This window comes from Theropithecus gelada, chromosome 6 (assembly GCF_003255815.1).
Source record: "Theropithecus gelada isolate Dixy chromosome 6, Tgel_1.0, whole genome shotgun sequence".
Lineage (NCBI taxonomy): Eukaryota > Metazoa > Chordata > Mammalia > Primates > Cercopithecidae > Theropithecus > Theropithecus gelada.
This window is the reverse complement of record NC_037673.1, coordinates 168,559,589-168,580,622: the sequence shown is the minus strand read 5'-3', so window position 1 is coordinate 168,580,622 and position 21,034 is coordinate 168,559,589. Positions and strand designations below refer to the sequence as shown.

General features: G+C 46.6%; 1 protein-coding gene across 1 annotated transcript in view; it reads left to right on the top strand.

The window, feature by feature from the left end:
- SH3PXD2B (SH3 and PX domains 2B) overlaps positions 1-21,034 on the top strand; it is a 118,687-nt gene that overhangs the window by 50,387 nt on the left and 47,266 nt on the right. Inside the window, exons 4-5 of the mRNA XM_025388645.1 lie at positions 7,146-7,222; positions 19,957-20,048. Of these exons, the coding sequence (XP_025244430.1) occupies positions 7,146-7,222; positions 19,957-20,048 (169 nt within the window). The remainder of the gene's footprint in view (positions 1-7,145; positions 7,223-19,956; positions 20,049-21,034) is intronic.

Below are 21,034 nucleotides of genomic sequence, written 5' to 3'. Positions count from 1 at the left end.
AAAACAGGAATACAGTCTTTCCATAACCTATGATTAGCAAGATATTAATCAGCAGTAACAGTTGCAGCAAAAGCTGGTTACAAACAGTCCATAGGAACAGGACGTGAAGCTAGACAACCGGTTAGACCAGAAATTCTCAGAAGGGAGTATGAACCCTAAAGAGGGCTAGCAGAGCCGTGGCAAGATGAGGGTGTTTATAGCCATATCGTATCCATATGAACAGGCGCCCCTCATGCGTCCATTTATAGGCTCTCCACAAGGGTCGCATTCCATTCCCAGAGCTATGAACATTTGCTTTTCTGGGATAGGAATCTTGGTGATGTGAAACCTCCCTGACTACGCGTCCATTCATAGGCTCCCTGCAGGGGGAAGCACGTCACGTGCTCTTGGCTCATTCTGGCAGTCCAACCTGGCATTGTCTTTACACAATCCTGCATGCAACTTTGTATTTACAATAATCAGGACCGTTTCATCTTTTATTCCGTAGCAATAGTTTCAGGGGGTCTCCCTACAGCCCTCTCCATCTCCCAGCCAACAGTGGGGCAGCAAATCTCACTTGGCCTTCAAATCCCTCTGACTTTGCCTTCTGCTACCAGTCAGGGAAAGCTGCCTGCTTTTAAGGACCCATACGATTATTACCTGACTAATCCAGGATAATCTCCCTCTTCTGAAGTGAACGGAAGGCATATAATAGCTCGTCACATACACAAGCTTTGGGGATTAGGGCAGCACATCTTTGGGGGATATTTTAGAAAGTTTATGAACCTACCTCATACGGCTACCAGGCAGCACACCAGCTGCTGTGCAGCATTTAATGCAGTTATACCTAGTCTCTGTTCCCAAGGCAGTCAGTCTCCATCCCCCCAGATTCCTACCAAAGAATACTATAACGACTTCAGCTCAAAGAGAGGGATTACCCAAACCAGTGTTACTGCTTCAAGTATAATAATAGGTCTGTACTGTGGGCCAGTCACTCAGTGCTTTACTTTCATTACCTCGTTTCGTCCTCAGAGCAGCCCTGCAGCATAGGCATTACTGCACCCATTTCACAGATTAGGAAAATTGAGGCTCAGGAAACCTATAGGCGCTTGCACAGATGGCAGAACTGGAATTCAGACACAGGTATGGCAGGCTCCAAAATTCGTGCCTGAGTCAGACAACCTGGGTTCCAATCCCAGCATGCCCCCCTCACCAACTCTGTCACCTTGGGTAGATGACTTCATTTGCAAATTGGAAATAATAATGGTACTAAAATGATGAAGTTGTTATGATGATTGTGTAAATGCCTGGCAGGTTGCTATCAGCCATCAAGCACTTACTATGATGATTTTTATATACTGAAAATCAGCAATCTGACAATCACCCTAAGTCATAGATATTTAGAGCTGGACGGGCCCTTTAGTTCCTTTTTCAAGGCCAGGAATGGTGGTTCACTCCTGTAATCCTAGCACTTTGGGAAGCCAAGGTGAGTGGATCATCTGAGGGTGGAAGTTTGAGACCAGGCTGGCCAACATGGCAAAACCCCTTCTCTACTAAAAATATAAAAGTTAGCTGGGCATGATGGCAGGCACCTATAATCCCAGCTACTTGGGAGGCTGAGGCTTGAACCCAGGGAGTGGAGGTTGCAGTGAGCCGAGATCACGCCACTTCAACCTGGATGAAAGAGCGAAACTCTGTCTCAAAAAAAATAAAATAAAAATAAAATATATCTTTTTTTCAGCAAAGGGAACAGGTCTAGAGATGGGGGGAACTCCCTGGGTCACACAAGTGCCAGTCTCCCAACCCCCTAGTCCAGAACATAGTGGGTTCTTCAGGTATTACTGTCACTGAATGGGTTTAGAGACAGGGCACATGTGTTTGCCAGGCTTCCTCCACTGGGAGAATCCTTTACCTAAAAAAGCTAACATTTGTAGTTCCTCCACTGGCAAAGTGTACAACCATGCTGGAATTTTCTTTCCTGCTGGAGAAAACCCCGCTGGCCAACTGCAGCAGCCAAATGTCAGCGCTCCAAAGCGTGTGCTTCAGAGTCCAACAGACTAGCCTGTGACCTCAAGCAAGCGACATCCCCCTCTGAGCCTCAGTTTCCACATCTGTTAAAAACGGGACGGTGACCCCTGCTTCACAAGGTCCAGTTCCTGGCACATAGTAGATTCTTGGTAAAGGCAGAAACAGGGTCCTGGGACATGTCTTTGGAATCTCTTGGTTTCACGTGTTCGTGTCCTCCTTAAATGATCATTGTGGATATTAAAGGTAAACTGGACTCCAAATGCAGGTTTTTTTCACCAAGAAAGGAAAGGAAGGCAGTGAGTTCTAACTTTTTACTGGATAAAAGACAAAACCAGCTCTGGAGAACTACCCGAGACGGAGAAGAACTTGAGCCGACCCTCTCCCAAGCTCTTAAAAGCTTTCATGGTTACGTAATCCTTCTCCACCAGAGAATTAATGAAAAGGCTGTTCCCAAGGACTTGGTCTCTTCTCAAGGCACCCACTTGTGGCTTGGAGAGGTCCCACTAGGCCCCAGGACCCCGCTGGGCCCTAGGACCCCAGACCACCCCTTCTGAGCCACCTCTTAGCTTTTCCTCAAAGCCGAGGGTGAGGCCAAGACAGGGAAGCACGAGAGAAGCGCCCCCTCTCCTAGGGGTCAGTTTGCTGCCAAGACTGCCGCGTCAGCAGAACAAAAGCAAGTCTCATGTTAGCACAAAGGCGGGGGAAGGGAGAGCAGCCTGCACAGTTTTCCATCCCAGCAGGAGCTGGGGAAGCCAACTTGGCAGAGGATGCTGCCTGAAAAATAGGAATTACAGTCTGGCCTTCCTCCACAGTGGAAAACAAAAGCCGACCGTTCCCACCAAAGGCTGTGCACGCCTGTGAACACCCTTTCCACTCCAGGAAGGCAGCCAGCTCACCCTCCTGCCCCAAGATGCACACAGAAACACCTCCCGTCAGGCACAGGCCAGGGCCGCTGCCCACGGCACCTCACCAGGGAGGCCCTGGCCAAGGGGGTGCTGGCTCCCATGCCTACCGCTGGCCTCACGGTTCTGCCCCATGGCCAGCACCTGAGCCACAACTCGGGCTCTGCTGTGGGTAAATGACAAATTGGCCCACTGGAGGCAGGTTTAAGAAAGCTGGGAGTTGAGGAAAGAACGTGCGCTCTGAATTGCGGAGTGCATGAATCATCTAAAGTAAAAAAATAATAAGTAATTGCCCCTTTGCAAGCACCTACTAAGGGCCATCCCTGTGCTGGGTGTCATGGAGATGGCTTCTAAGAGCTAGGGGCTGCTGTCCCATTTCACAGATGAGGAGACTGAGGCTCCGGGAGGTAAATGCATTCCCCAAAATTCCCCCTAGGACTGGCCGGGGCCTCATGGACTGCAGAGCCTGTGGCCTCTCCAGCAGGCCCCACTGCTGCCACAGGGCATCGTGCCCTTGTTGCTGGCAGGGCACCAGACGTGCACCCAGAGATTCCTGTCCCACTGAGGTCTCACAAGTATAGGAATGACACTTATGTCCTTGAGTTGCCCCCTCAGGAAACGCTGAAGGCGCCTGAGTCTTCTGTTCCCTTTCAATTCCTGTAGACCTGTCCTTGGGTGGATCCTCAGCTTTGGTGTCTAGTCGGATGGCAGCCTCAGGACAGGCCTGTGCCTATTGCCGTGGGCCAGCGCTGCCCCGTGAGGGTGGAGATACTTAGAGCCTGTTGACGACCTTTTCAGTAAGACACCTGTACACCCACCCTCCACCCTTCCCCTGGTTTACAGAAGAAAAATTATACCTGAAGGGGACCAAAGTAGTTTTGATTAGGGACGCCTCTCCCATTTTGAGAAATAAATTACCGAGCATTTGCTGGGCAGGATTTCTCTTCATAGGCACACATTCCTTGTTTCTCCTGAAGGCTCAGGACACTGCTGGGGTTCTACACAGCAAGTAGTTCCACCTACAAGGACAGTAAAATGGAGATAGGGAGTATTTGATTGTCACAATGACTGGAGGTGGGGTGGGGTTGGGAAGGCTACCAGCTTCATCTGGATTTGAACCAAGGATGCTAAACATCCTGCAGGGCGGGAGCCTCCAGTCCAGGGAAGCATTGCCCCACCCAGACTCCAGCAGGGTCCCCCCTCCCCTGCTTTTGGGAAACACTAGCTATGAGCAGCAGGAGGACAGGCCACAGCCGGCTTGCTCCCCACTAGCCCCAAAGCGTGGCACAGAAAGGCCTTACACAGAGACTGTACCTGTTCAGTGAATAAGATCATCGGCTCCAGGGAAATCCAATTGCAAACCACTTCCCACTTCCCTGCCTCATTTACTTTTTTTGCTAATGACATGAAAATTTTCTGATTCTAAAAGCAATAAATGTTTGCGGCAGAAACTTTGGAGAAAGTGTAAAAAAGAAAACCAAAATTCTCTGTCTTTATTCCTCAAAGACAAGCACCTTGAACTTTGTGATACATATTCATCTACTTTTTTTTTTTTTTTTTGAGACAGAGTTTTGCTCTTGTTGCCCAGGCTGGAGTGCAATGGCACTATCTCAGCTCACTGCAACCTCCGCCTCCCGGGTTCAAGCGATTCTCCTGCCTCAGTCTCCCGAGTAATTGGGATTACAGGCATGCGCCACCAGCTAATTTTTGTATTTTTAGTAGAGACAGGGTTTTACCACGTTGGCCAGGCTGGTCTCAAATTCCTGACCTCAGCTTATCCACCTGCCTCGACTTCCCAAAGTGTGGGGATTACAGGCGTGAGCCACCGCGCCCAGCCTCGATATTTTTTTAATTGGTGAAAATGAGCAAAAAATAAAAAGGCTTTCTCTCTTTTTTTTTTAATTTACCATGTCTACCTAGTTTCCAAATAGTGTCCTTTTGCACCAGAGCAAGTTGTCCTGTTGTTTAAAATGTTGGATTAGCCATATGGTCTTTTAGGGTGCAAATCTCCATTACCACTTTGCATTGCAAATCTTTAAAAGTCAGTAGGGTTGTTTTTCAACATCCCTTCCAGTTCTGTCATGTTATGAAAATTCTGACTATACTAGTCTTTTTTTTTTTTTTTTTTTTTGAGACGGAGTCTCACTTACTCTGTCACCCAGGCTGGAGTGCCGTGGTGTGATCTTGGCTCACTACATCCTCCGCCTCCCAGGCTCAAGTGATTCTGCTGCCTTAGCCTCCCGAGTAGCTGGGACTACAGGCACATGCTACCACGCCTGGCTGATTTTTATTTTTATTTTTATTTTTATTTTTTTTTTGCATTTTTAATGGAGACGGGGTTTTGCCATGTTGGCCAGGTTGCTCTCAAACTCCTGACCTCAAGTGATCCACCCACCTCAGCCTCCCAAAGTGCTGGGATTACAGGCATGAGCCACCACGCCCGACCCGTACTAGACTTTTCTATGCCATCCTATCCCTGCCCGCCCGAGCTTGATCTGTGGAGATAACCATCTCACCAGAAACCATCTTAGATCAATAGTAATCTCTCTTCACCTTGCCAGGCTCTTGACCCAAATTCCTCTTTTTAACCAACCTCCTACGGCCAGAAATAGAGAGAGCTCTTAGTAGGTCTCCATGTTCTGCTCTCCAGAGCAGCTGTGGTCCTCCCACGCCTTCCCCTTGACCTACCCATAGATTCCCCCTGGTCGCTCTGCACGAGCTTGGTAGAGGTGCTTATCTCCATCCCCCATATCTTTGGCCCTTCTTTATGTCTTTTTTTTTTTTGAGACGGAGTCTCGCTCTGTCGCCCGGGCTGGAGTGCAATGGCCGGATCTCAGCTCACTGCAAGCTCCGCCTGCCGGGTTTACACCATTCTCCTGCCTCAGCCTCCCAAGTAGCTGGGACTACAGGCGCCCGCCACCTCGCCCGGCTAGTTTTTTGTATTTTTTAGTAGAGATGGGGTTTCACCATGTTAGCCAGGATGGTCTCCATCTCCTGACCTCATGATCTGCCCGTCTCGGCCTCCCAAAGTGCTGGGATTACAGGCTTGAGCCACCGCGCCCGGCCTCCTTTATGTCTTATTTCTGATTTCCCCCACCCCCGACTGTGGTAGATCCAGAATGGGGAGCCAGGTGGTCTTAACCTTTAGTGCGTATGCTTCACCACCATCTCCCTAAGAGAGGATAGCCTGGCTAAACTCTTGAGAACCCACTGATTTGCTTTAAACAGACCTCACCCATGACATCTCAATGTCTTGGATATTTCCAGAGATCTCCAGTGGCATCATGTATATACCCGTGTTTTCCTGTGACCCACATTCTCTGCCCACATGTCATATTGGTAGCCCTATGCCCCAGAGTTTCGGATGTTGTGAAGCAGGCCGTGGACTCTCAGTTAATATTTGGTGAAATAGGAAAACTCGAAGCCCCAGAGTTTCGGATGTTGTGAAGCAGGCCGTGGACTCTCAGCTAATATTTGGTGAAATAGGAAAACTCCAAACCCTTCTCTCACGAACACTAATTGGGGAAGGAACTGGAAGAATTTGCCATCTTTGCAGGTGGAAGCCACATTCATACATTTATCAAACATTAGTGTCACAGAATGGACTGAGACATAGTCAGTTCCTATTTGTGCAGAGCACATGACTGGTAGGACAGAAGAAGTGCTGTAAAAATAAATAATGTGTGCAGTCAGAAAGAGCCATCTCTTAACCCCTATGAGGGATGGTGGTGGGGTTGCATGGGGAGGTGTCCAGGCAGAGGGAAGGGCTCAGCATGGGGGTTTAGGGAACATGAGGAAAAGGCAGAGGGTGAATGAGGATAAGGGAGGAGACTGAACTATTGCTGAGGGCATGTCTGCTTGTCCACTGCACTGTTCACCCAGCCAGAATCCTGGAGTTGGACAGGACCTCACATGCTCGGGTCCAGCCTTCTTTCTTCATCAGGTAGGAGTGGCTTCCTTCTGCGGTTGTTTCCAGCCTCCCTTATCTCACCAAAACTTACTCTGTGGCTCCCATTCCCCCAAGCCCTTGTGTTAAAACCGTGAACATGGTTTAGGGGAACCTCGCATGGGCTTATCCAAGCCCCACGGAAGTCCAGCAGGGGCACCTTGATCACAGCCAGGAATTTTGGCACCACTCAGACCTACCCTAGAAACAGCCGTGTCCACATCCTCTCAGGTTGCTGAGAGCTTGTCCCTGTTCCCTGACAACACTGTCTTTGCTCTTATCTTCTGCAGGTAAGATTCTCTTCAGACGAAGCCACATCCGGGACGTGGCTGTCAAACGCCTGATACCAATTGATGAATACTGTAAGGTAAGGCTTAGAAATGCCCACACAGTCTTCCCTGTAGGTGTATTCTGTTTTCTTTTCTTTTTCTGGCTACAGGATGCTCACCGATAAAAATTTATACAATTCAAAGGAATGTAAAGAAATTAGGGGGAAGTCACTCATTATCATTAAACTTAGAGGCAACAGTTATTAAGGGTTTTACGTATTTCCCTTCCACCTTTATGTGCATTTCGTAATGATGTTGAGACCATTCTGTATGTGTTATTTTGTTGCTCTTTCTCTTTTGCCATAATTATTATGTGAGAATTTCCCTGCTATTAAAACATCCTTTTGGCTGGGCACAGTGGCTCACACCTGTAATCCCAGCACTTTGGGAGGCCAAGGCAGGTGGATCACTTGAAGTCAGGAGTTTGGGACCAGCCTGGCCAACATGTTGAAACCCCATCTGTACTAAACATAGGAAAATTAGCCAGGTGTGATGGTGCACACCTGTAGTCCCAGCTACTTGGGAGGCTGAGGCAGGATAATCACTTGAACCTGGGAGGTGGAGGTTGCAGTGAGCTGAGATTGGCGCCACTGCACTCCTGCCTGGGCAACAGAGTGAGACTCTGTCTCAGAAAAAATAAAAATCCTCATAAGCCTACTTTTAATGACCGCATAGAATTCCCTTATACATTTGTGTTTCAAAAGTTATTTAACCAACCCCTGTTATTTGATGGTGCAGCAGCTTCAGTCCTAAACAACAAGAGACCTGCCTTTTGGTTATATTTCATTTGACTTGAGGCTATAGTCAGGAAAGGAGCATGTTTTAATTTAGTTTACCAGTTTTCCTTTGGTATTTATTTCTCCAAGTTAAAATCACTAGCGATTCTGATGGGAGAGGAGTAGGAATAGCAAGAAATGTTTTTTAAATGGAGCAGTGAACGATCTCCCCCTCAGATCAGGAACAAAGCGAGTATGTTTACCCTTACACGTGTGTTCTACATTTTACTGGGGGACTAGCCAGTGTAAGCAAACAAAAAAGAAAGAGAAGGCATCCAGATTGGCAAGGAAAGAGTGTAACTCTTGACTCACAAATGACATGATTCTCTATGTAGAAAATCATAAGAGATCCATCAAAAAATGCTAGGACAAATAAATGAGTTTAGTAAGATCAGGATTAAATGCTCAATATACAGAAAGCAATTGTATTTCTATATCTTAGGAACAAATAATCCAGAAGTGAAATTAAGAAAACAGTCCCACTCCCAGTAGCATCACAAAGAATAAAATACTTACAAATAAGTTTCACAAAAGAAGTGCAGGATTTATACACTGAAACTACAAAACATTTCAATGAAAATTAAAGAAGATCTAAATTCATGGAGAGACACTCCATACTTCTGGGTTGGAAGACTCAATGTTGTTAAAATGGAACTCCTCCCAGAATTAATCTGCATATTCAATACAATCCCTGTCAAAATCTTTTTCATAGGCTTTTTAATAGAAATTGACAAGCCAGTCCTCAAGTGTATGTGGAAATATAAAGGACCCAGAATAGTCAAAACACTTTTGAAAAAGAACAACTTTAGAGGAGCCATACTACCCATTTTCAAAACTCCCTCCAAGGTACAGTAATCAGGATAGTATGGTACTGACAAAAATAGGTATATAGATCAGCGGAACAACATTGAGAGTCCAGAAATAAAATCTTACAAAATGTTTGATCAGTTCATATTCCACAAAGGTACCAAGACAATTCACTGGGAAAAGGATAGTCTTTTTTTTTTTTTTTTTTTTTTGAGATGGAGTCTCGCTCTGTTGCCCAGGCTGGAGTGCAGTGGTGCCATCTCGGCTAACTACAACTTCCGCCTCCTGGGTTCAAGGGATTCTCCTGCCTCAGCTTCCTGAGTAGCTGGGATTACAGGCACCCACCACCGTGCCTGGCAATTTTTTTTTTTTTTTTTCATTTTTAGTAGAGATGGGGTTTCACTATATGTTGGCCAGGCTGGTCTCAGACTCCTGACCTCAAGTGATCCACCCACTTCAGCCTGCCAAAGTGCTGGAATTACAGGCATGAGCCACCATGCCAGGCTGAAAAGGACAGTCTTTTAAACAAACAGTTGAGATAGTCACCTGTTGCATTCATTTCCTAGGGCTGCATAGCAAAATACCACAAACTGGGTGGCTTACAACATCGTTTAGTTTCTCACGGTTCCAGAAGCTGGAAGTCTCAGCAGCAGGGCCCTCTAACCTCTCTCATTGGTTTATAGATGAGATGCCTCTTCTGCCTGTGTCTTTACAAGGTCTTTTCTGTACCTGGCTATGTCCTACTCTCCTCTTCCTATAAAGACAAAGTTATATTGGATGAAGGCACATTCCTAGTGACTTCATTTTACTTTAAATTACCTTTTGAAAGATCCTGTCTCTGAATATATTCACATTCTAGGGGCTTGGGGGTTAGGACTTTAATATATGAATGGGGGGTGGAGAGCAAAACACTGTAGCCCCCAACAGCTGTACACATGCAAAAAAAATGAAGTTAGACCCTTATCTCATACCATGCATGAAAATCAACTCAAAGTGGACCATAACCCTAAATATAAGAGCTAAAACTATAAAACTTCTAAAAGAAAACATAGGAGAAAGTCATCACAATCTTGAATTGGGCAGAGTTTTTAGCTATGACCCCAGAAGTATGAGCCTTTAAAGAAAAACTGATAAAAATTGGATTTAATTAAATGGACTTAATAGATTTCTATACTTCAAAAAGTACCATTAACAAAATGGCCAGGCCAATGGCTCATGCCTGTAATCCCAGCTCTTTGGAGCACCAAGGCAGACAGATCACTTGAGGTCCAGGGTTCAAGACCAGCCTGGCCAACATGGTGAAATGTCTTCTCTACTAAAAATACAAAAATTAGTTGGGCATAGTTGCGCATGCCTGTATTCCCAGCTGTTTGGGAGGCTGAAGTGGGAGGATTGCTTGAATCCAGGAGGTGGAGGTTGCAGTGAGCCAAAATCATGCCACTGCACTCCAGCCTGGGACAGAGTGAGACTCCATCTCAAAAAAAGAGAAAGAAATGGTATACCATGGACTGGGAGAAAATATTTGTTAATCATATATCCAATAAAGGATTTGTATTGAACATACACAAATAACTCAATAATAGTAAGACAACCTGATTTTAAAGACTTCAATACAAATTTTACCCAAGAAGACATAGGAATGACTAGTAAGCACATGAATAGATGCTCAATATCATTAGTCATTATGGGAATGCAAAATAAAACCATAACGAGATACCTACACAGCCACTAGAGTTGCTTATAATCAGCAAGACAGACAATAGCAAGTGTTGGTGAGAACATGGAGTAACTGGAGCCTTTAAGATAGGAAGCTACAAGCTGGGCGTGGTGGCTCAAGGCTGTAATCCCAGTATTTTGGGAGGCTGAGGCAGGCGGATCACCTGAGGTCGGGAGTTCGAGACCAACCTGACCAACATGGAGAAACCCTGTCTCTACTGAAAATATAAAATGAGCCAGGTGAGGTGGTGCATGCCTGTAATCCCAGCTACTCAGGAGGCTGAGGCAGGAGAATCACTTGAACCTGGGAAGTGGAGGTTGAGGTGAGCCGCGATCGTGCCATTGCACTCCAGCCTGGGAAACAAGGGCAATACTCCATCTCAAAAAAAAAAAAAAAAAAAAAAGATGGGAAGCTACTCTGGAAGACAGTTTGGCAGTTTCCTCAAAAGTTAAACTTATCGTATGACCACTCTTAGGTATATATATTCAAGAGAATTGAAAACTTATGTCCTCACAAAGACTTGGCTGCAAATGTTCACAGCAACATTAATTCATAATAGCCAACACTAGAGGTGATCCACAAGTCCATCAGCTGGTGAATGGATACAGAAAATACATAATATCCATACAATAGACATATCTTTTTATTTGGCAACAAAAAGCACTGGGAGCATGCCACAGTGGCTTGAGCCTGTACTCCCAGGACACAGAAGACTGAGGCAGGAGGATTGCTTGAGCCCAGGAGTTGGAGGCTGCCATGAGCCTTGATAGCACTACTGCACTCCATCCTGGGTGACAGAGCAAGACTCCAGCTCTAAATGAATAAATAACGCAATGACACACTGATACAAGCTGGATTGAATCTCCAAAGCATAATGCTAAGTGAAAGAAGCCAGGTGTGTACAACTACATGTTGTATGATTCTGTTTATATGAAATGTGCAGAAAAGGCAAATTTATAGAGGCAAAAAGCAGAACAGTGGTTTCCCAGACCTGGGGATCTGCTCATTCTGCATGAGCAGAGATGAACTGCAGATTAAGTTGGGGGACATTTTTGAAGTGATGGAAAAGTTTTGAAACTAGGTTGTGGTGATTGTGGCACAACTCCGTAATTTACCAAATATCATTGATATTGTGCACCTATAATGGGTAAATGTTATGGTATGTAAATTATGCCACAATGAATCTGTTTAAAAGTATTAGTCCAGGCGCAGTGGCTCATGCCTGTAATCCCAGCACTTTGGGAGGCTGAGGTGGGAAGACTGCTTCAGGCCAGGAGTTTGGGAGTAGCCTGGGCAACATAGTGAGACCCCCATCTCTACAAAAAAAGTGTTAAACAAAAGGGGGCAGCGTGGGGACAGATGATCCCTCTCTTGGCAGGCGATGTCAAGGAAGGTCAGAAAATCTCTCCTGATTGAGCGTCTGCTCTTTGCCAAATGGGACCTTGTCTTATCTTTCCAACAACTTTGAGGAATAGGCTTTATTTTTATTATTTTGAGACAAGGTCTTGCTCTATCTCCCGCGCTGGAGTACAGTAGGGTGACCTTGGTTCACTGCAACCTCAGTCTCCTAGGCTCAAGTGATCCTCCTACCTCAGCCTCCTGAGTAGCTGGAACTACCAGCACATACCAATTTTTTTTTTTTTTTTTTTTTTTTTAAGAGAGATGGGGTTTCACCATGTTGCCCAGGCTGGTCTCGAACTCCTAGGCAGGAGTAAATTTTATTATTCCCATTGTGTAGATGAGGAAGTGGAGGCCCAACAAAGTTACTTACAATAAGATTTTAGGTTTGAGGGTTAGAGAGCTGGACTCAAGCCTTTTACGCCACCACACTCACATAATACTTATGGCTTCTCTAAGAAAGTAAAAAATGCAAGGCCAGGCGTGGTGGCTCATGCCTGTAATTCCAGCATTTTGGGAGGTTGAAGTGGGCAGATCATGAGGTCAGGAGTTTGAGACCAGCCTGACCAACATGGTGAAACCCCGTCTCTACTTAAAATACAAAAATTATCCAGGGGTAGTGGCAGGGACCTGTAATCCCAGCTACTCAGGAGGCTGAGGCAGGAGAATTGCTTGAACCCGGGAGGCAGAGGTTGCAGTGAGCCAAGATCGCGCCATTGCGCTCCAGCCTGGGTGACAGAGCGAGACTCCATCTCAAAAAAAAAAAAGGAAAGAAAGTAAAAGTTCAAAAAGCCTAGGTATTCAAATGTGTGTTTCTTAGAGCCAGATAAACCCAGACTCTTCTGTCTATTAAGTATCTCATGACAAAAGAAGGGCTGGGGCAAAGGGGCAGCCATCAGCACTGCTGTTGCCTGCCAGCCCTCAGAAGAAGGTTCAGCTCTTCCCTGTCCCATTCCAAACCTCTAGAGCCTAAAATTCCAATTCTGGAGATGATCTTCTTTTGTCTAGGCCCTACTGGCAAGGACTATAGGGTCACCTTGCCCAGCTGGGAAGTTCCAGTTCGTACCTTCCCCAGAATCGGTTGTCCCTCGGCCCAAATCAGCCTATTCTGCTTCTTCCCCAGCCCACCTGACTTCTCTCCAGAGTCAGATTTTCCTTGCACCTAGGGCTTCACCAACTCCTGGACTTCTGGTTTTGAAAAGGAAATTTAAAATCTGAGAGTAATACAGGATAGCAGCAGCCTGATGCTTGGAATGGTACAGAGATAATGAATTCACCTGGACTAACCACAGGGAGGAAACTGCTTATGTTAAATGAGCCACGTGGAAGTTACTACCCCCTGCTATTAATGAAACATAATAAATAGAGCAGATATTTGGAGTTTTGGTTGGCCAGATTCCCTGGGCTCAGCTTCAAGGGAACTGCCCTCCTGGAGAGAGAGGAAATGATCCCTTTCTTTTATAGACTACATAGGCTGTTACATGACATTTGAGTATCTGTTACTGACATTGCTGTGAACCGACTTAAGCCAATTTGATCTATCACAACTAACTTTATTTTAGTAGAAAATGAAAGTCTCTAATAGAGATAGATGAGGGCTACAGATGATATCCCAAAGCTAGCTCCCAGGTATATATTACAATGGAAGAAACTTCCTGTTCTACCAGACCTATTGTAAAGTTACACTAAATTAACATAGTGCAGTATTGGCACAAGGATAGACAAACCCTTGAAACAAATAGAAAGCCCAGAAACAGATCCATGTGTATTTGGATGGACACTGTGACACTGACAAAGGCAATCTTGCAGGTCATTCCTCAATAAATGGATATCCACATGGGAAAAAAACAAAAAAGATAACTAACCCCTACCTCACACCACACATGAAATCATTTCCAAGAAAATTAAAGACATAAATGTAAGAGGCAATATTACAAAAGGTTTTAGGAGATAACGTAGGAAAATATATTTATAATCTCTAGGTATAGGATTTCTAAAGATACAAAAAGGATACCCAGCACAAAAAGATTGATTTATTTGAATACATTAATTTTAAGAACTTCTGTTCGTCAAAAGACACAATGAAAATATGACTCAGCTGAATCCTGCCACACATACAAGCATTTATTATCAAGCCACCTCATAAATAGCCACTCAAGTTTTTCTGGAAGCTCCTTGAAATCCCAGCTGTCTGTCTGACATCTCTTTGCATGAATGATTCCTCAAGGCAGATGCAGCCACATTCTAGAGGCAGGATCAGCTTATCCTAACCGTGGTCTGACGGTAAAATCCTCAAGAAGAAGCTGAACCCTAAGTCCTAGACCCAGGGCCTTGATCTGAAGGATGTACGGTACTGGGTTCACGAGGTTCTGTTTGTGCAAGGGCCAGAGTGTATGAGAATATTTCTAGGATCATTTCACCAGTAGAAAAACAAAATTCTTTCTAACAACAGTTAGGCTAATGAATAAAGGTTGTGGTATTGATCCACAATGAAGGTAGTTAAAGCCCTAAAGCAGTCTTTTCTGAAGTATGGACTTCTGATTAGAGTCTTTCACTTGCCCCAGTGTTCATTCTCAATGAGGGGTCTTCAGGTAGTAACTAACCATCATACGGTGTAGCTTAAATCAAACACACATGCAAATGTACACACTTGTGCGTGTGGGTGCCCATGCTGTAGTATTTTAAACTGTGGGCAACATAACAGCGGTATTTACAAGGCTCCAAACGCTTGAGACTTCCCTTCTGGAATTCTGTCATGCACCACCCACTTATATTATTATTAATCTTTTTCTTCAACTCACTTTTTGAACTTCTTCAGATCATGAGACTGACGTGCTGCCTACTGTGGTAAGAGGGATTCCTGACTTTTTAAACTTCTGAACACAATATATCTTAGAGGAAACTTTATATCACAAACATAACATAAAAGTGCTATCAGCTGGGCACAGTGGTTTACGCCTATAATCCCAACACTTTGGAAGGCAGAGGCAGGTGGATTACTTGAGACCAGGAGTTTGAGACCAGCCTGGGCAACATGGCGAAACCCCGTTTCTACTAAAAATACAAAAATTAGCCGGGCATGGTGGTGCATGCCTGTAATTCCAGCTACTCAGGAGGCTGAGGTGGGAGAATCTCGAGCCCAGGAGGTGGAGGCTGCAGTGAGCTGAAATCCCACCCTGCGCTGCAGCCTGGGCCACAGAGCCAGACCCTGTCTCAAAAACAAGCAAACAAACAAAACAAATAGGTATCATGTGCCTGCCATAAAAGTAAAAAATAAAAACAATAAAACAACAACAACAACAGAAAATGTTTTTAAATCTAGCTAGCTGCTGTTACCTGCCTACCGGAGGCTCTGCAGAGCCCGTCCTGCTCTCAGGAAGCAAGTTAGACAAGTGTTACTTCTCTGGGGCATTCTTTTTTAAATTACAGAGGGCTGAAAGAGAATTGAGAAAACACAAACCTTCTCCCTAGCCAAGGCATTGTCATTTAACGTAATCATCTGGCTGCCTCTGAAATCATCTTTGGAAACACTTATATTCTTGTACCTGGGGCAGTATAGAGATTATTGGGATAACAGGATTATCCAGTGTCCATCAAGCAGCTAGTATATGATGGGAACCATACAGCCACTTCCTCACTTATTCTATGGCACAGCCCTCCAAGATGGGTGTTCTTTAGCTCCACTTTGCAGATGAGAATCTCACAGCCAGGAAGTGACGAGGCCAGAATCAGGAACTGGTTCTGTCTGACCTTTATTGTTACCCTCTGCAAGCAGGACTTGCTCTCCTCTCTCGTGCCTGCATCAGCCACATCTGTCCAAAGCGCCAGGATCCCTTCCAGAACAGGACTGAGTTGGCTGGAGCTGTGGTTCTTTGTCACTACTGACGGAACTTAGGACTATCCTGGAGTCTTTCAGAAGCAGAATGGTTTCTCGGCCCCGGGTCATTTTTTACTGGTAGCCACGTCCATCCCAAATGAAATGGGCCAACATCAAAGCATTCAGCCCTGCCTTTTATTAGTAACTTGACTTCTTTTATGGTTTGGGGGTTTGGTTTGGCTTTTACTGCCTAGGCATAGCTCAAAACCAGAAGAGAACTTGGCATCATCAGGAGGTTTCCATGGGCCTCATTTGTCTCTTCCCCTCCTGGTCCATTTGGGGCCTCTGTCCATCCTGGGAGGCCCCCTCCAGGCAGAGACAGTGACCACCTCCAGGGGTCGTGCCTCACACCCACCCAGCTCTCCTCTAACAGAGACACATGGCCAGCTCCAGCCTGTTCCCTCGTGTTGTTTAAGGTCTCACCAGCACTGTCTAGGCATGTAGGGAAGGTGGAGGAGGAACAGCTGCCACCCTGCTGCCTTTTGTGGATTTAAGGTAGAGGTTTGCGGTCGGCCTTTCCTGGACTCTCAAGTCCAAGCCACCTCACCAGAGCCTCTGTTTCCCCATCTTTTAAGTGGGCCGGCCTTCCCGGGGTTACATAAAGTGACACAGATGAACATGTTTCAGGAGCCACCCAGTGCTGAGCCAAGGTCAGGGAGTGCTGTTATTGCAGTCTTGGGGGGAAGCCGCAAGATATTTGCACACAAAGCAGCCAGGACACATCACAGTCCAGCATATAATCAGCTCCTTCATTATGTGGCTCCAACTGCAAGGGCTGCAGGATTTCAGAGGAAAAAGAGGCCCGTGGGGAGCGGGGAGCAGACAGCAGCTCATCCTGGCCAGGAGAACGACCACTCACTGCTCGGAACCAGAAAAAGAAGGGGGACCAGAAACAGGAGGTGGGGGAGGGAAGGGCCTGCTCCTGTCTCTGGGACTCCCTGATTCAGCTCTGGAAACAGTCCTTAAGGATCTGCTGCAGAGCAGGAGCTACTTAAAGGCTAATTTTAAAAATCGGTGAGCCCTTTAGTCACCCCTCAGAAGGATGGAAGGGTGGACAGTGACCAGGGAAGGTCCCCTGCTAAGCCATCCACATCCCTCACGATGTTTATCCATTTTGAGTCTGGAGCAGATTGCAGCTCAGAGGCTTAAAGTTAGAGCCTGACTCAAAGTAATGTAGGGTTGGCAACCCAAGTGTCCATCGACAGGTGAATGATAAGCAAAATGTGGTGTATCCATACAATGGAATATCACTCATCCTTTAAAAGGAAGGAGGTGTTGACGCCTGCTACAAGCATGAGCCTTGAATGGATGAGCATGCTTAATGACATCAGCCAGACTCAAAACGACAAACGCTGTATAATTCCACTTATATGAGCTACCTGGCATCATCAATCCCTAGAGACAGAAGTCGAATGGTGGTTGCCGGGGGAGGGTGGAAGGGTAGTTGTTATTTAATGAGTACAGAGTTTCAATTTTGCAAGATGAAAAGAGTTCTGTGGATGGATGGCAGTGCTGGTAGCACAGCAGTGTGATGTATTAAATACTTAATGCACTGTAACAGTACAGTTGAAAATGGGTAAGATGGTAAGCTTTTACTGTGTTTTACACAATTTAATTTTTTTAATGGGAGAAATAATTGTGTAGGGTCAACATATTCCCAAAGCCCTGTAAAAGGTACCACACTGGAGGCCATTCATCTCTTCGTTGGTCCACGAGAGCCCAGTACTGCTGCAGGGTTGGCACATCACTCTGGGAGTTGGGTGGTGAGTTATTAAGGGCTGGTTATATAGAAAATGCAAGACACAGGCCGGCCGCAAGGGCTCACGCCCAGCACTTTGGGAGCCGAGGTGGGCGGATCATGAGGTCAGGAGATCGAGACTATCCTGGCCAACGTGGTGAAACCCCATCTCTACTAAAATATAAAATTAGCTGGGTGTGGTGGCACGCAGCTGTAATCCCAGCTACTAAGGATGCTGAGGCCGGGAATTGCTTGAACCTGGGAAGCACAGGTTGCAGTGAGCTGAGATAGCACCACTGCACTCCAGCCTGATGACAGAGCAAGACTCCGTTAAGAAAGAAAGAGAGAGAAAGAGAGAGAGAGAGAGAGAGAGGAAGGAAGGAGGGAGGGAGGGAGGGAAGGAGGGAAGGAGGATGGAAGGAAGGAAGGAAGGAAGGAAGGAAGGAAGGAAGGAAGGAAGGAAGGAAGGAAGGAAGGAAGGAAGGAAGGAAGGAAGGAAGGAAATAAATGCAAGGCACATCTCTTGAACTGCTTGGGTGGCTTGGCTGCCAGAATCACCTGTGCAATGCATGCGTATGCACACGTGTTCTCTGCACATGTGTGTGCAACAAAATGTATGCATGAACCACCTGAACCACCCTCAGATCTGCATCCTCATCACCCTGTTCCAGGGCCTGGGCCAAAGGAGGCTTCAGTAAATATTTGTTAAACCGAGCTGTTTATTCATGATGGCCATGTCTGAGTTTCAAATCCTTTAATGAGCAGATTGTACCCTACACTTCTCTTGTATTTGGCACAGAAACTAGTGCAGTGCTGGGCACAAAGAAAATGCTCATTGAATCATTGAATGAATACCTGTTAGTAGGTAAACCAGCTTTGTCCAACCTATTGCCACTTGAGGCTCTGTCCAACCTATTGCCACTTGAGGCTCCATGACACAGCCAGTGAGTCACTGGGGCAGATTAATGTGGAATTTGGCCAGTGGAAGATCTATTTCAACCCCCCATTAATTTGGAGACTTTGAACCTCTACCCAAATCATAAAACAGTCCCTTCACTTTAATACTTCAGATTCGTGAGTTAAGACACATATGTGAGCGTGTTGGAAATAACCTAAAGATTCACCAGTAGACGACTTGAATAAAATATGACACAGCTGTACAAAATCCAATATCCAGTATAGGTGATGTTATAGAAGAATAATGAATGAGCCAGCTGCAGTGGCTCAACACCTGTAATTCCAGCACTTTGGGAGGCTGAAGTGGGTGGATCACTTGAGGCCGGGAGTTCGAGACCAGCCTGGCCGACATGCCGAAACCCCGTCTCACTAAAAATACAAAAGAAAGGGAAAAAAAATTAGCCAGGCATGGTAGCACATGCCTATAATCCCAGCTACTCAGGAGGCTAGGGCACAAAAATCCCTTGAACCCAGGAGGCAGGGGTTGTGGTGAGCCAAGATTGCACCACTGCACTCCAGCCTGGGTGACAGAGTAAGATCCTGTCTCAACATAAATAAGAATAATGAAATGGGCCGGGCGCGGTGGCTCAAGCCTGTAATCCCAGCACTTTGGGAGGCCGAGACGGGTGGATCACGAGGTCAGGAGATCGAGACCATCCTGGCTAACACGGTGAAACCCCGTCTCTACTAAAAAAAATACAAAAAACTAGCCGGGCGAGGTGGCGGGCGCCTGTAGTCCCAGCTACTCGGGAGGCTGAGGCAGGAGAATGGCGTAAACCCGGGAGGCGGAGCTTGCAGTGAGCTGAGATCCGGCCACTGCACTCCAGCCTGGGCGACAGAGCGAGACTCCGTCTCAAAAAAAAAAAAAAAAAAAAAAGAATAATGAAATGGCATGAAGTTGACAATTTATAGTTAAGTGAAAGCATCGGTTTACAAAATAGCATGTACAGTATGGTCTGATTTTTGCCTGAATATGTACCTATTACTTGAACAAATATGCCTATAATATATGCATGTATGTCATACATTGTGTGTGTGTGTATGTGTCTGTGTGTGTGTGTGTGTGTGTTTCCCAAACCAGTAGCATCACCAGGAAACTTTTTTTAGAAATGCACATTCAGCCCCCTCCACAGAACTACGGAATCAGAAACTCGGGTGGGGATCCACGATCTGTGTTTTAACAAGCCCTCCAAGTGACTCTGGTGCCTTCCCGAGTTTGAGAGCCACTGGTGGTGTATGGCATTCCTAATACCCCTCTCCTTCCTTTGCTTTCTGGTTATGTGTGTGTGTGTGTGTGTGTGTGTGTGTGTGTGTTTGAGACAGTCTCTCTCTGTTGCCCAGGCTGGAGTGCAGTGGCGCGATCTCAGCTCACTGCAACCTCCGCCTCCCAGGTTCAAACAATTCTCTTGCCTCAGCCTCCTGAGTAGCTGGGATTACAGGCACGCGCCACCATGCCCAGCCCCCTCTCCTCCTTTGCACTCACCTGCGTCTCTCTTCTCCAGGCCCTCATCCAGCTGCCCCCCTACATCTCTCAGTGTGATGAGGTGCTGCAGTTCTTTGAGACAAGACCTGAGGACCTGAATCCCCCCAAAGAGTAAGTTTGTTTGTGGGCTTCCCCAGATGGAGCCCCACAGCCCTCCCTCCTGCCAGTCCAGCCACCCCCAAATAAAGCAAAGTGCAGCCGACAGTGGGTTTCGTCAGCTGAACCCCTGTGAGACCGCACTTAGCCTTCAGAGGTGCTGTAAGTGGGTAGTGATCGTCCCGTTTGACAGGTGAAGGAAACTGGCTGAGTGCCACTCCTGTCATCCCATAATACTCTGCACCTGCCCACAGCACTTAGTGAGGTGTGTCGGAACTGGGCAGACTGAGCCCGCGAGGCAGGGGCTGAGTAGATTCATCTAGCTTCTGTCTGCAGAGGTGGGTGTGCTCAGGAACTGCCAAGGATGTGAATGTGGGAGCAACCCAAACCGATGAAGACCCCACTGCCAGTGAGTAACGGGGCCAGGATTTCATCCTGACCAGCCAGGCTCCGAAGCTCTCCAAAAAGCCCACCACAGCCCTGCCTCCCTGTCACTTCTCCCTGCAGTGGACAGGCCACTTGCCCAGATGCCTGTCGCTACAGAGCCAGCAGCCCCAGCCACACGGTGCACACCACATAAAACCCAAGCACCGCCTGCTTACCTGCACTTACGCACCAACACCCTGGCCAGCCCGGGTGCTTTGGGGAAAGCAGGTGGGGATCTGGCTAATGGAGAAATAGCAGTGGGGAAAAGAGACCAGCCCAAGGAAGGTGCTGGGATTGTCCTGGGGTCACAGGAGCAACAGCGGGCAGAGTTTGGGGTCCATCTGGGCTCATTCGAGAAGGTCTGAAAAGTACCAGCCAGGATCTGTTCCAAAAGTAGACGCTGCCACTCTTGGCACTGCGTTCACTGGATGCCCCAGGCATCAGCCGTAACCAAGGCTGAGTTTGCCAAGCAGCCAGCCTGGAGGGAGTATGCTGAGCACTGTATGTGTATTAAGAGAGAAACACATGCTCCTTTTTGGAAGTGATCTGCTGGAGTCACAAAATTTTTTTAAATA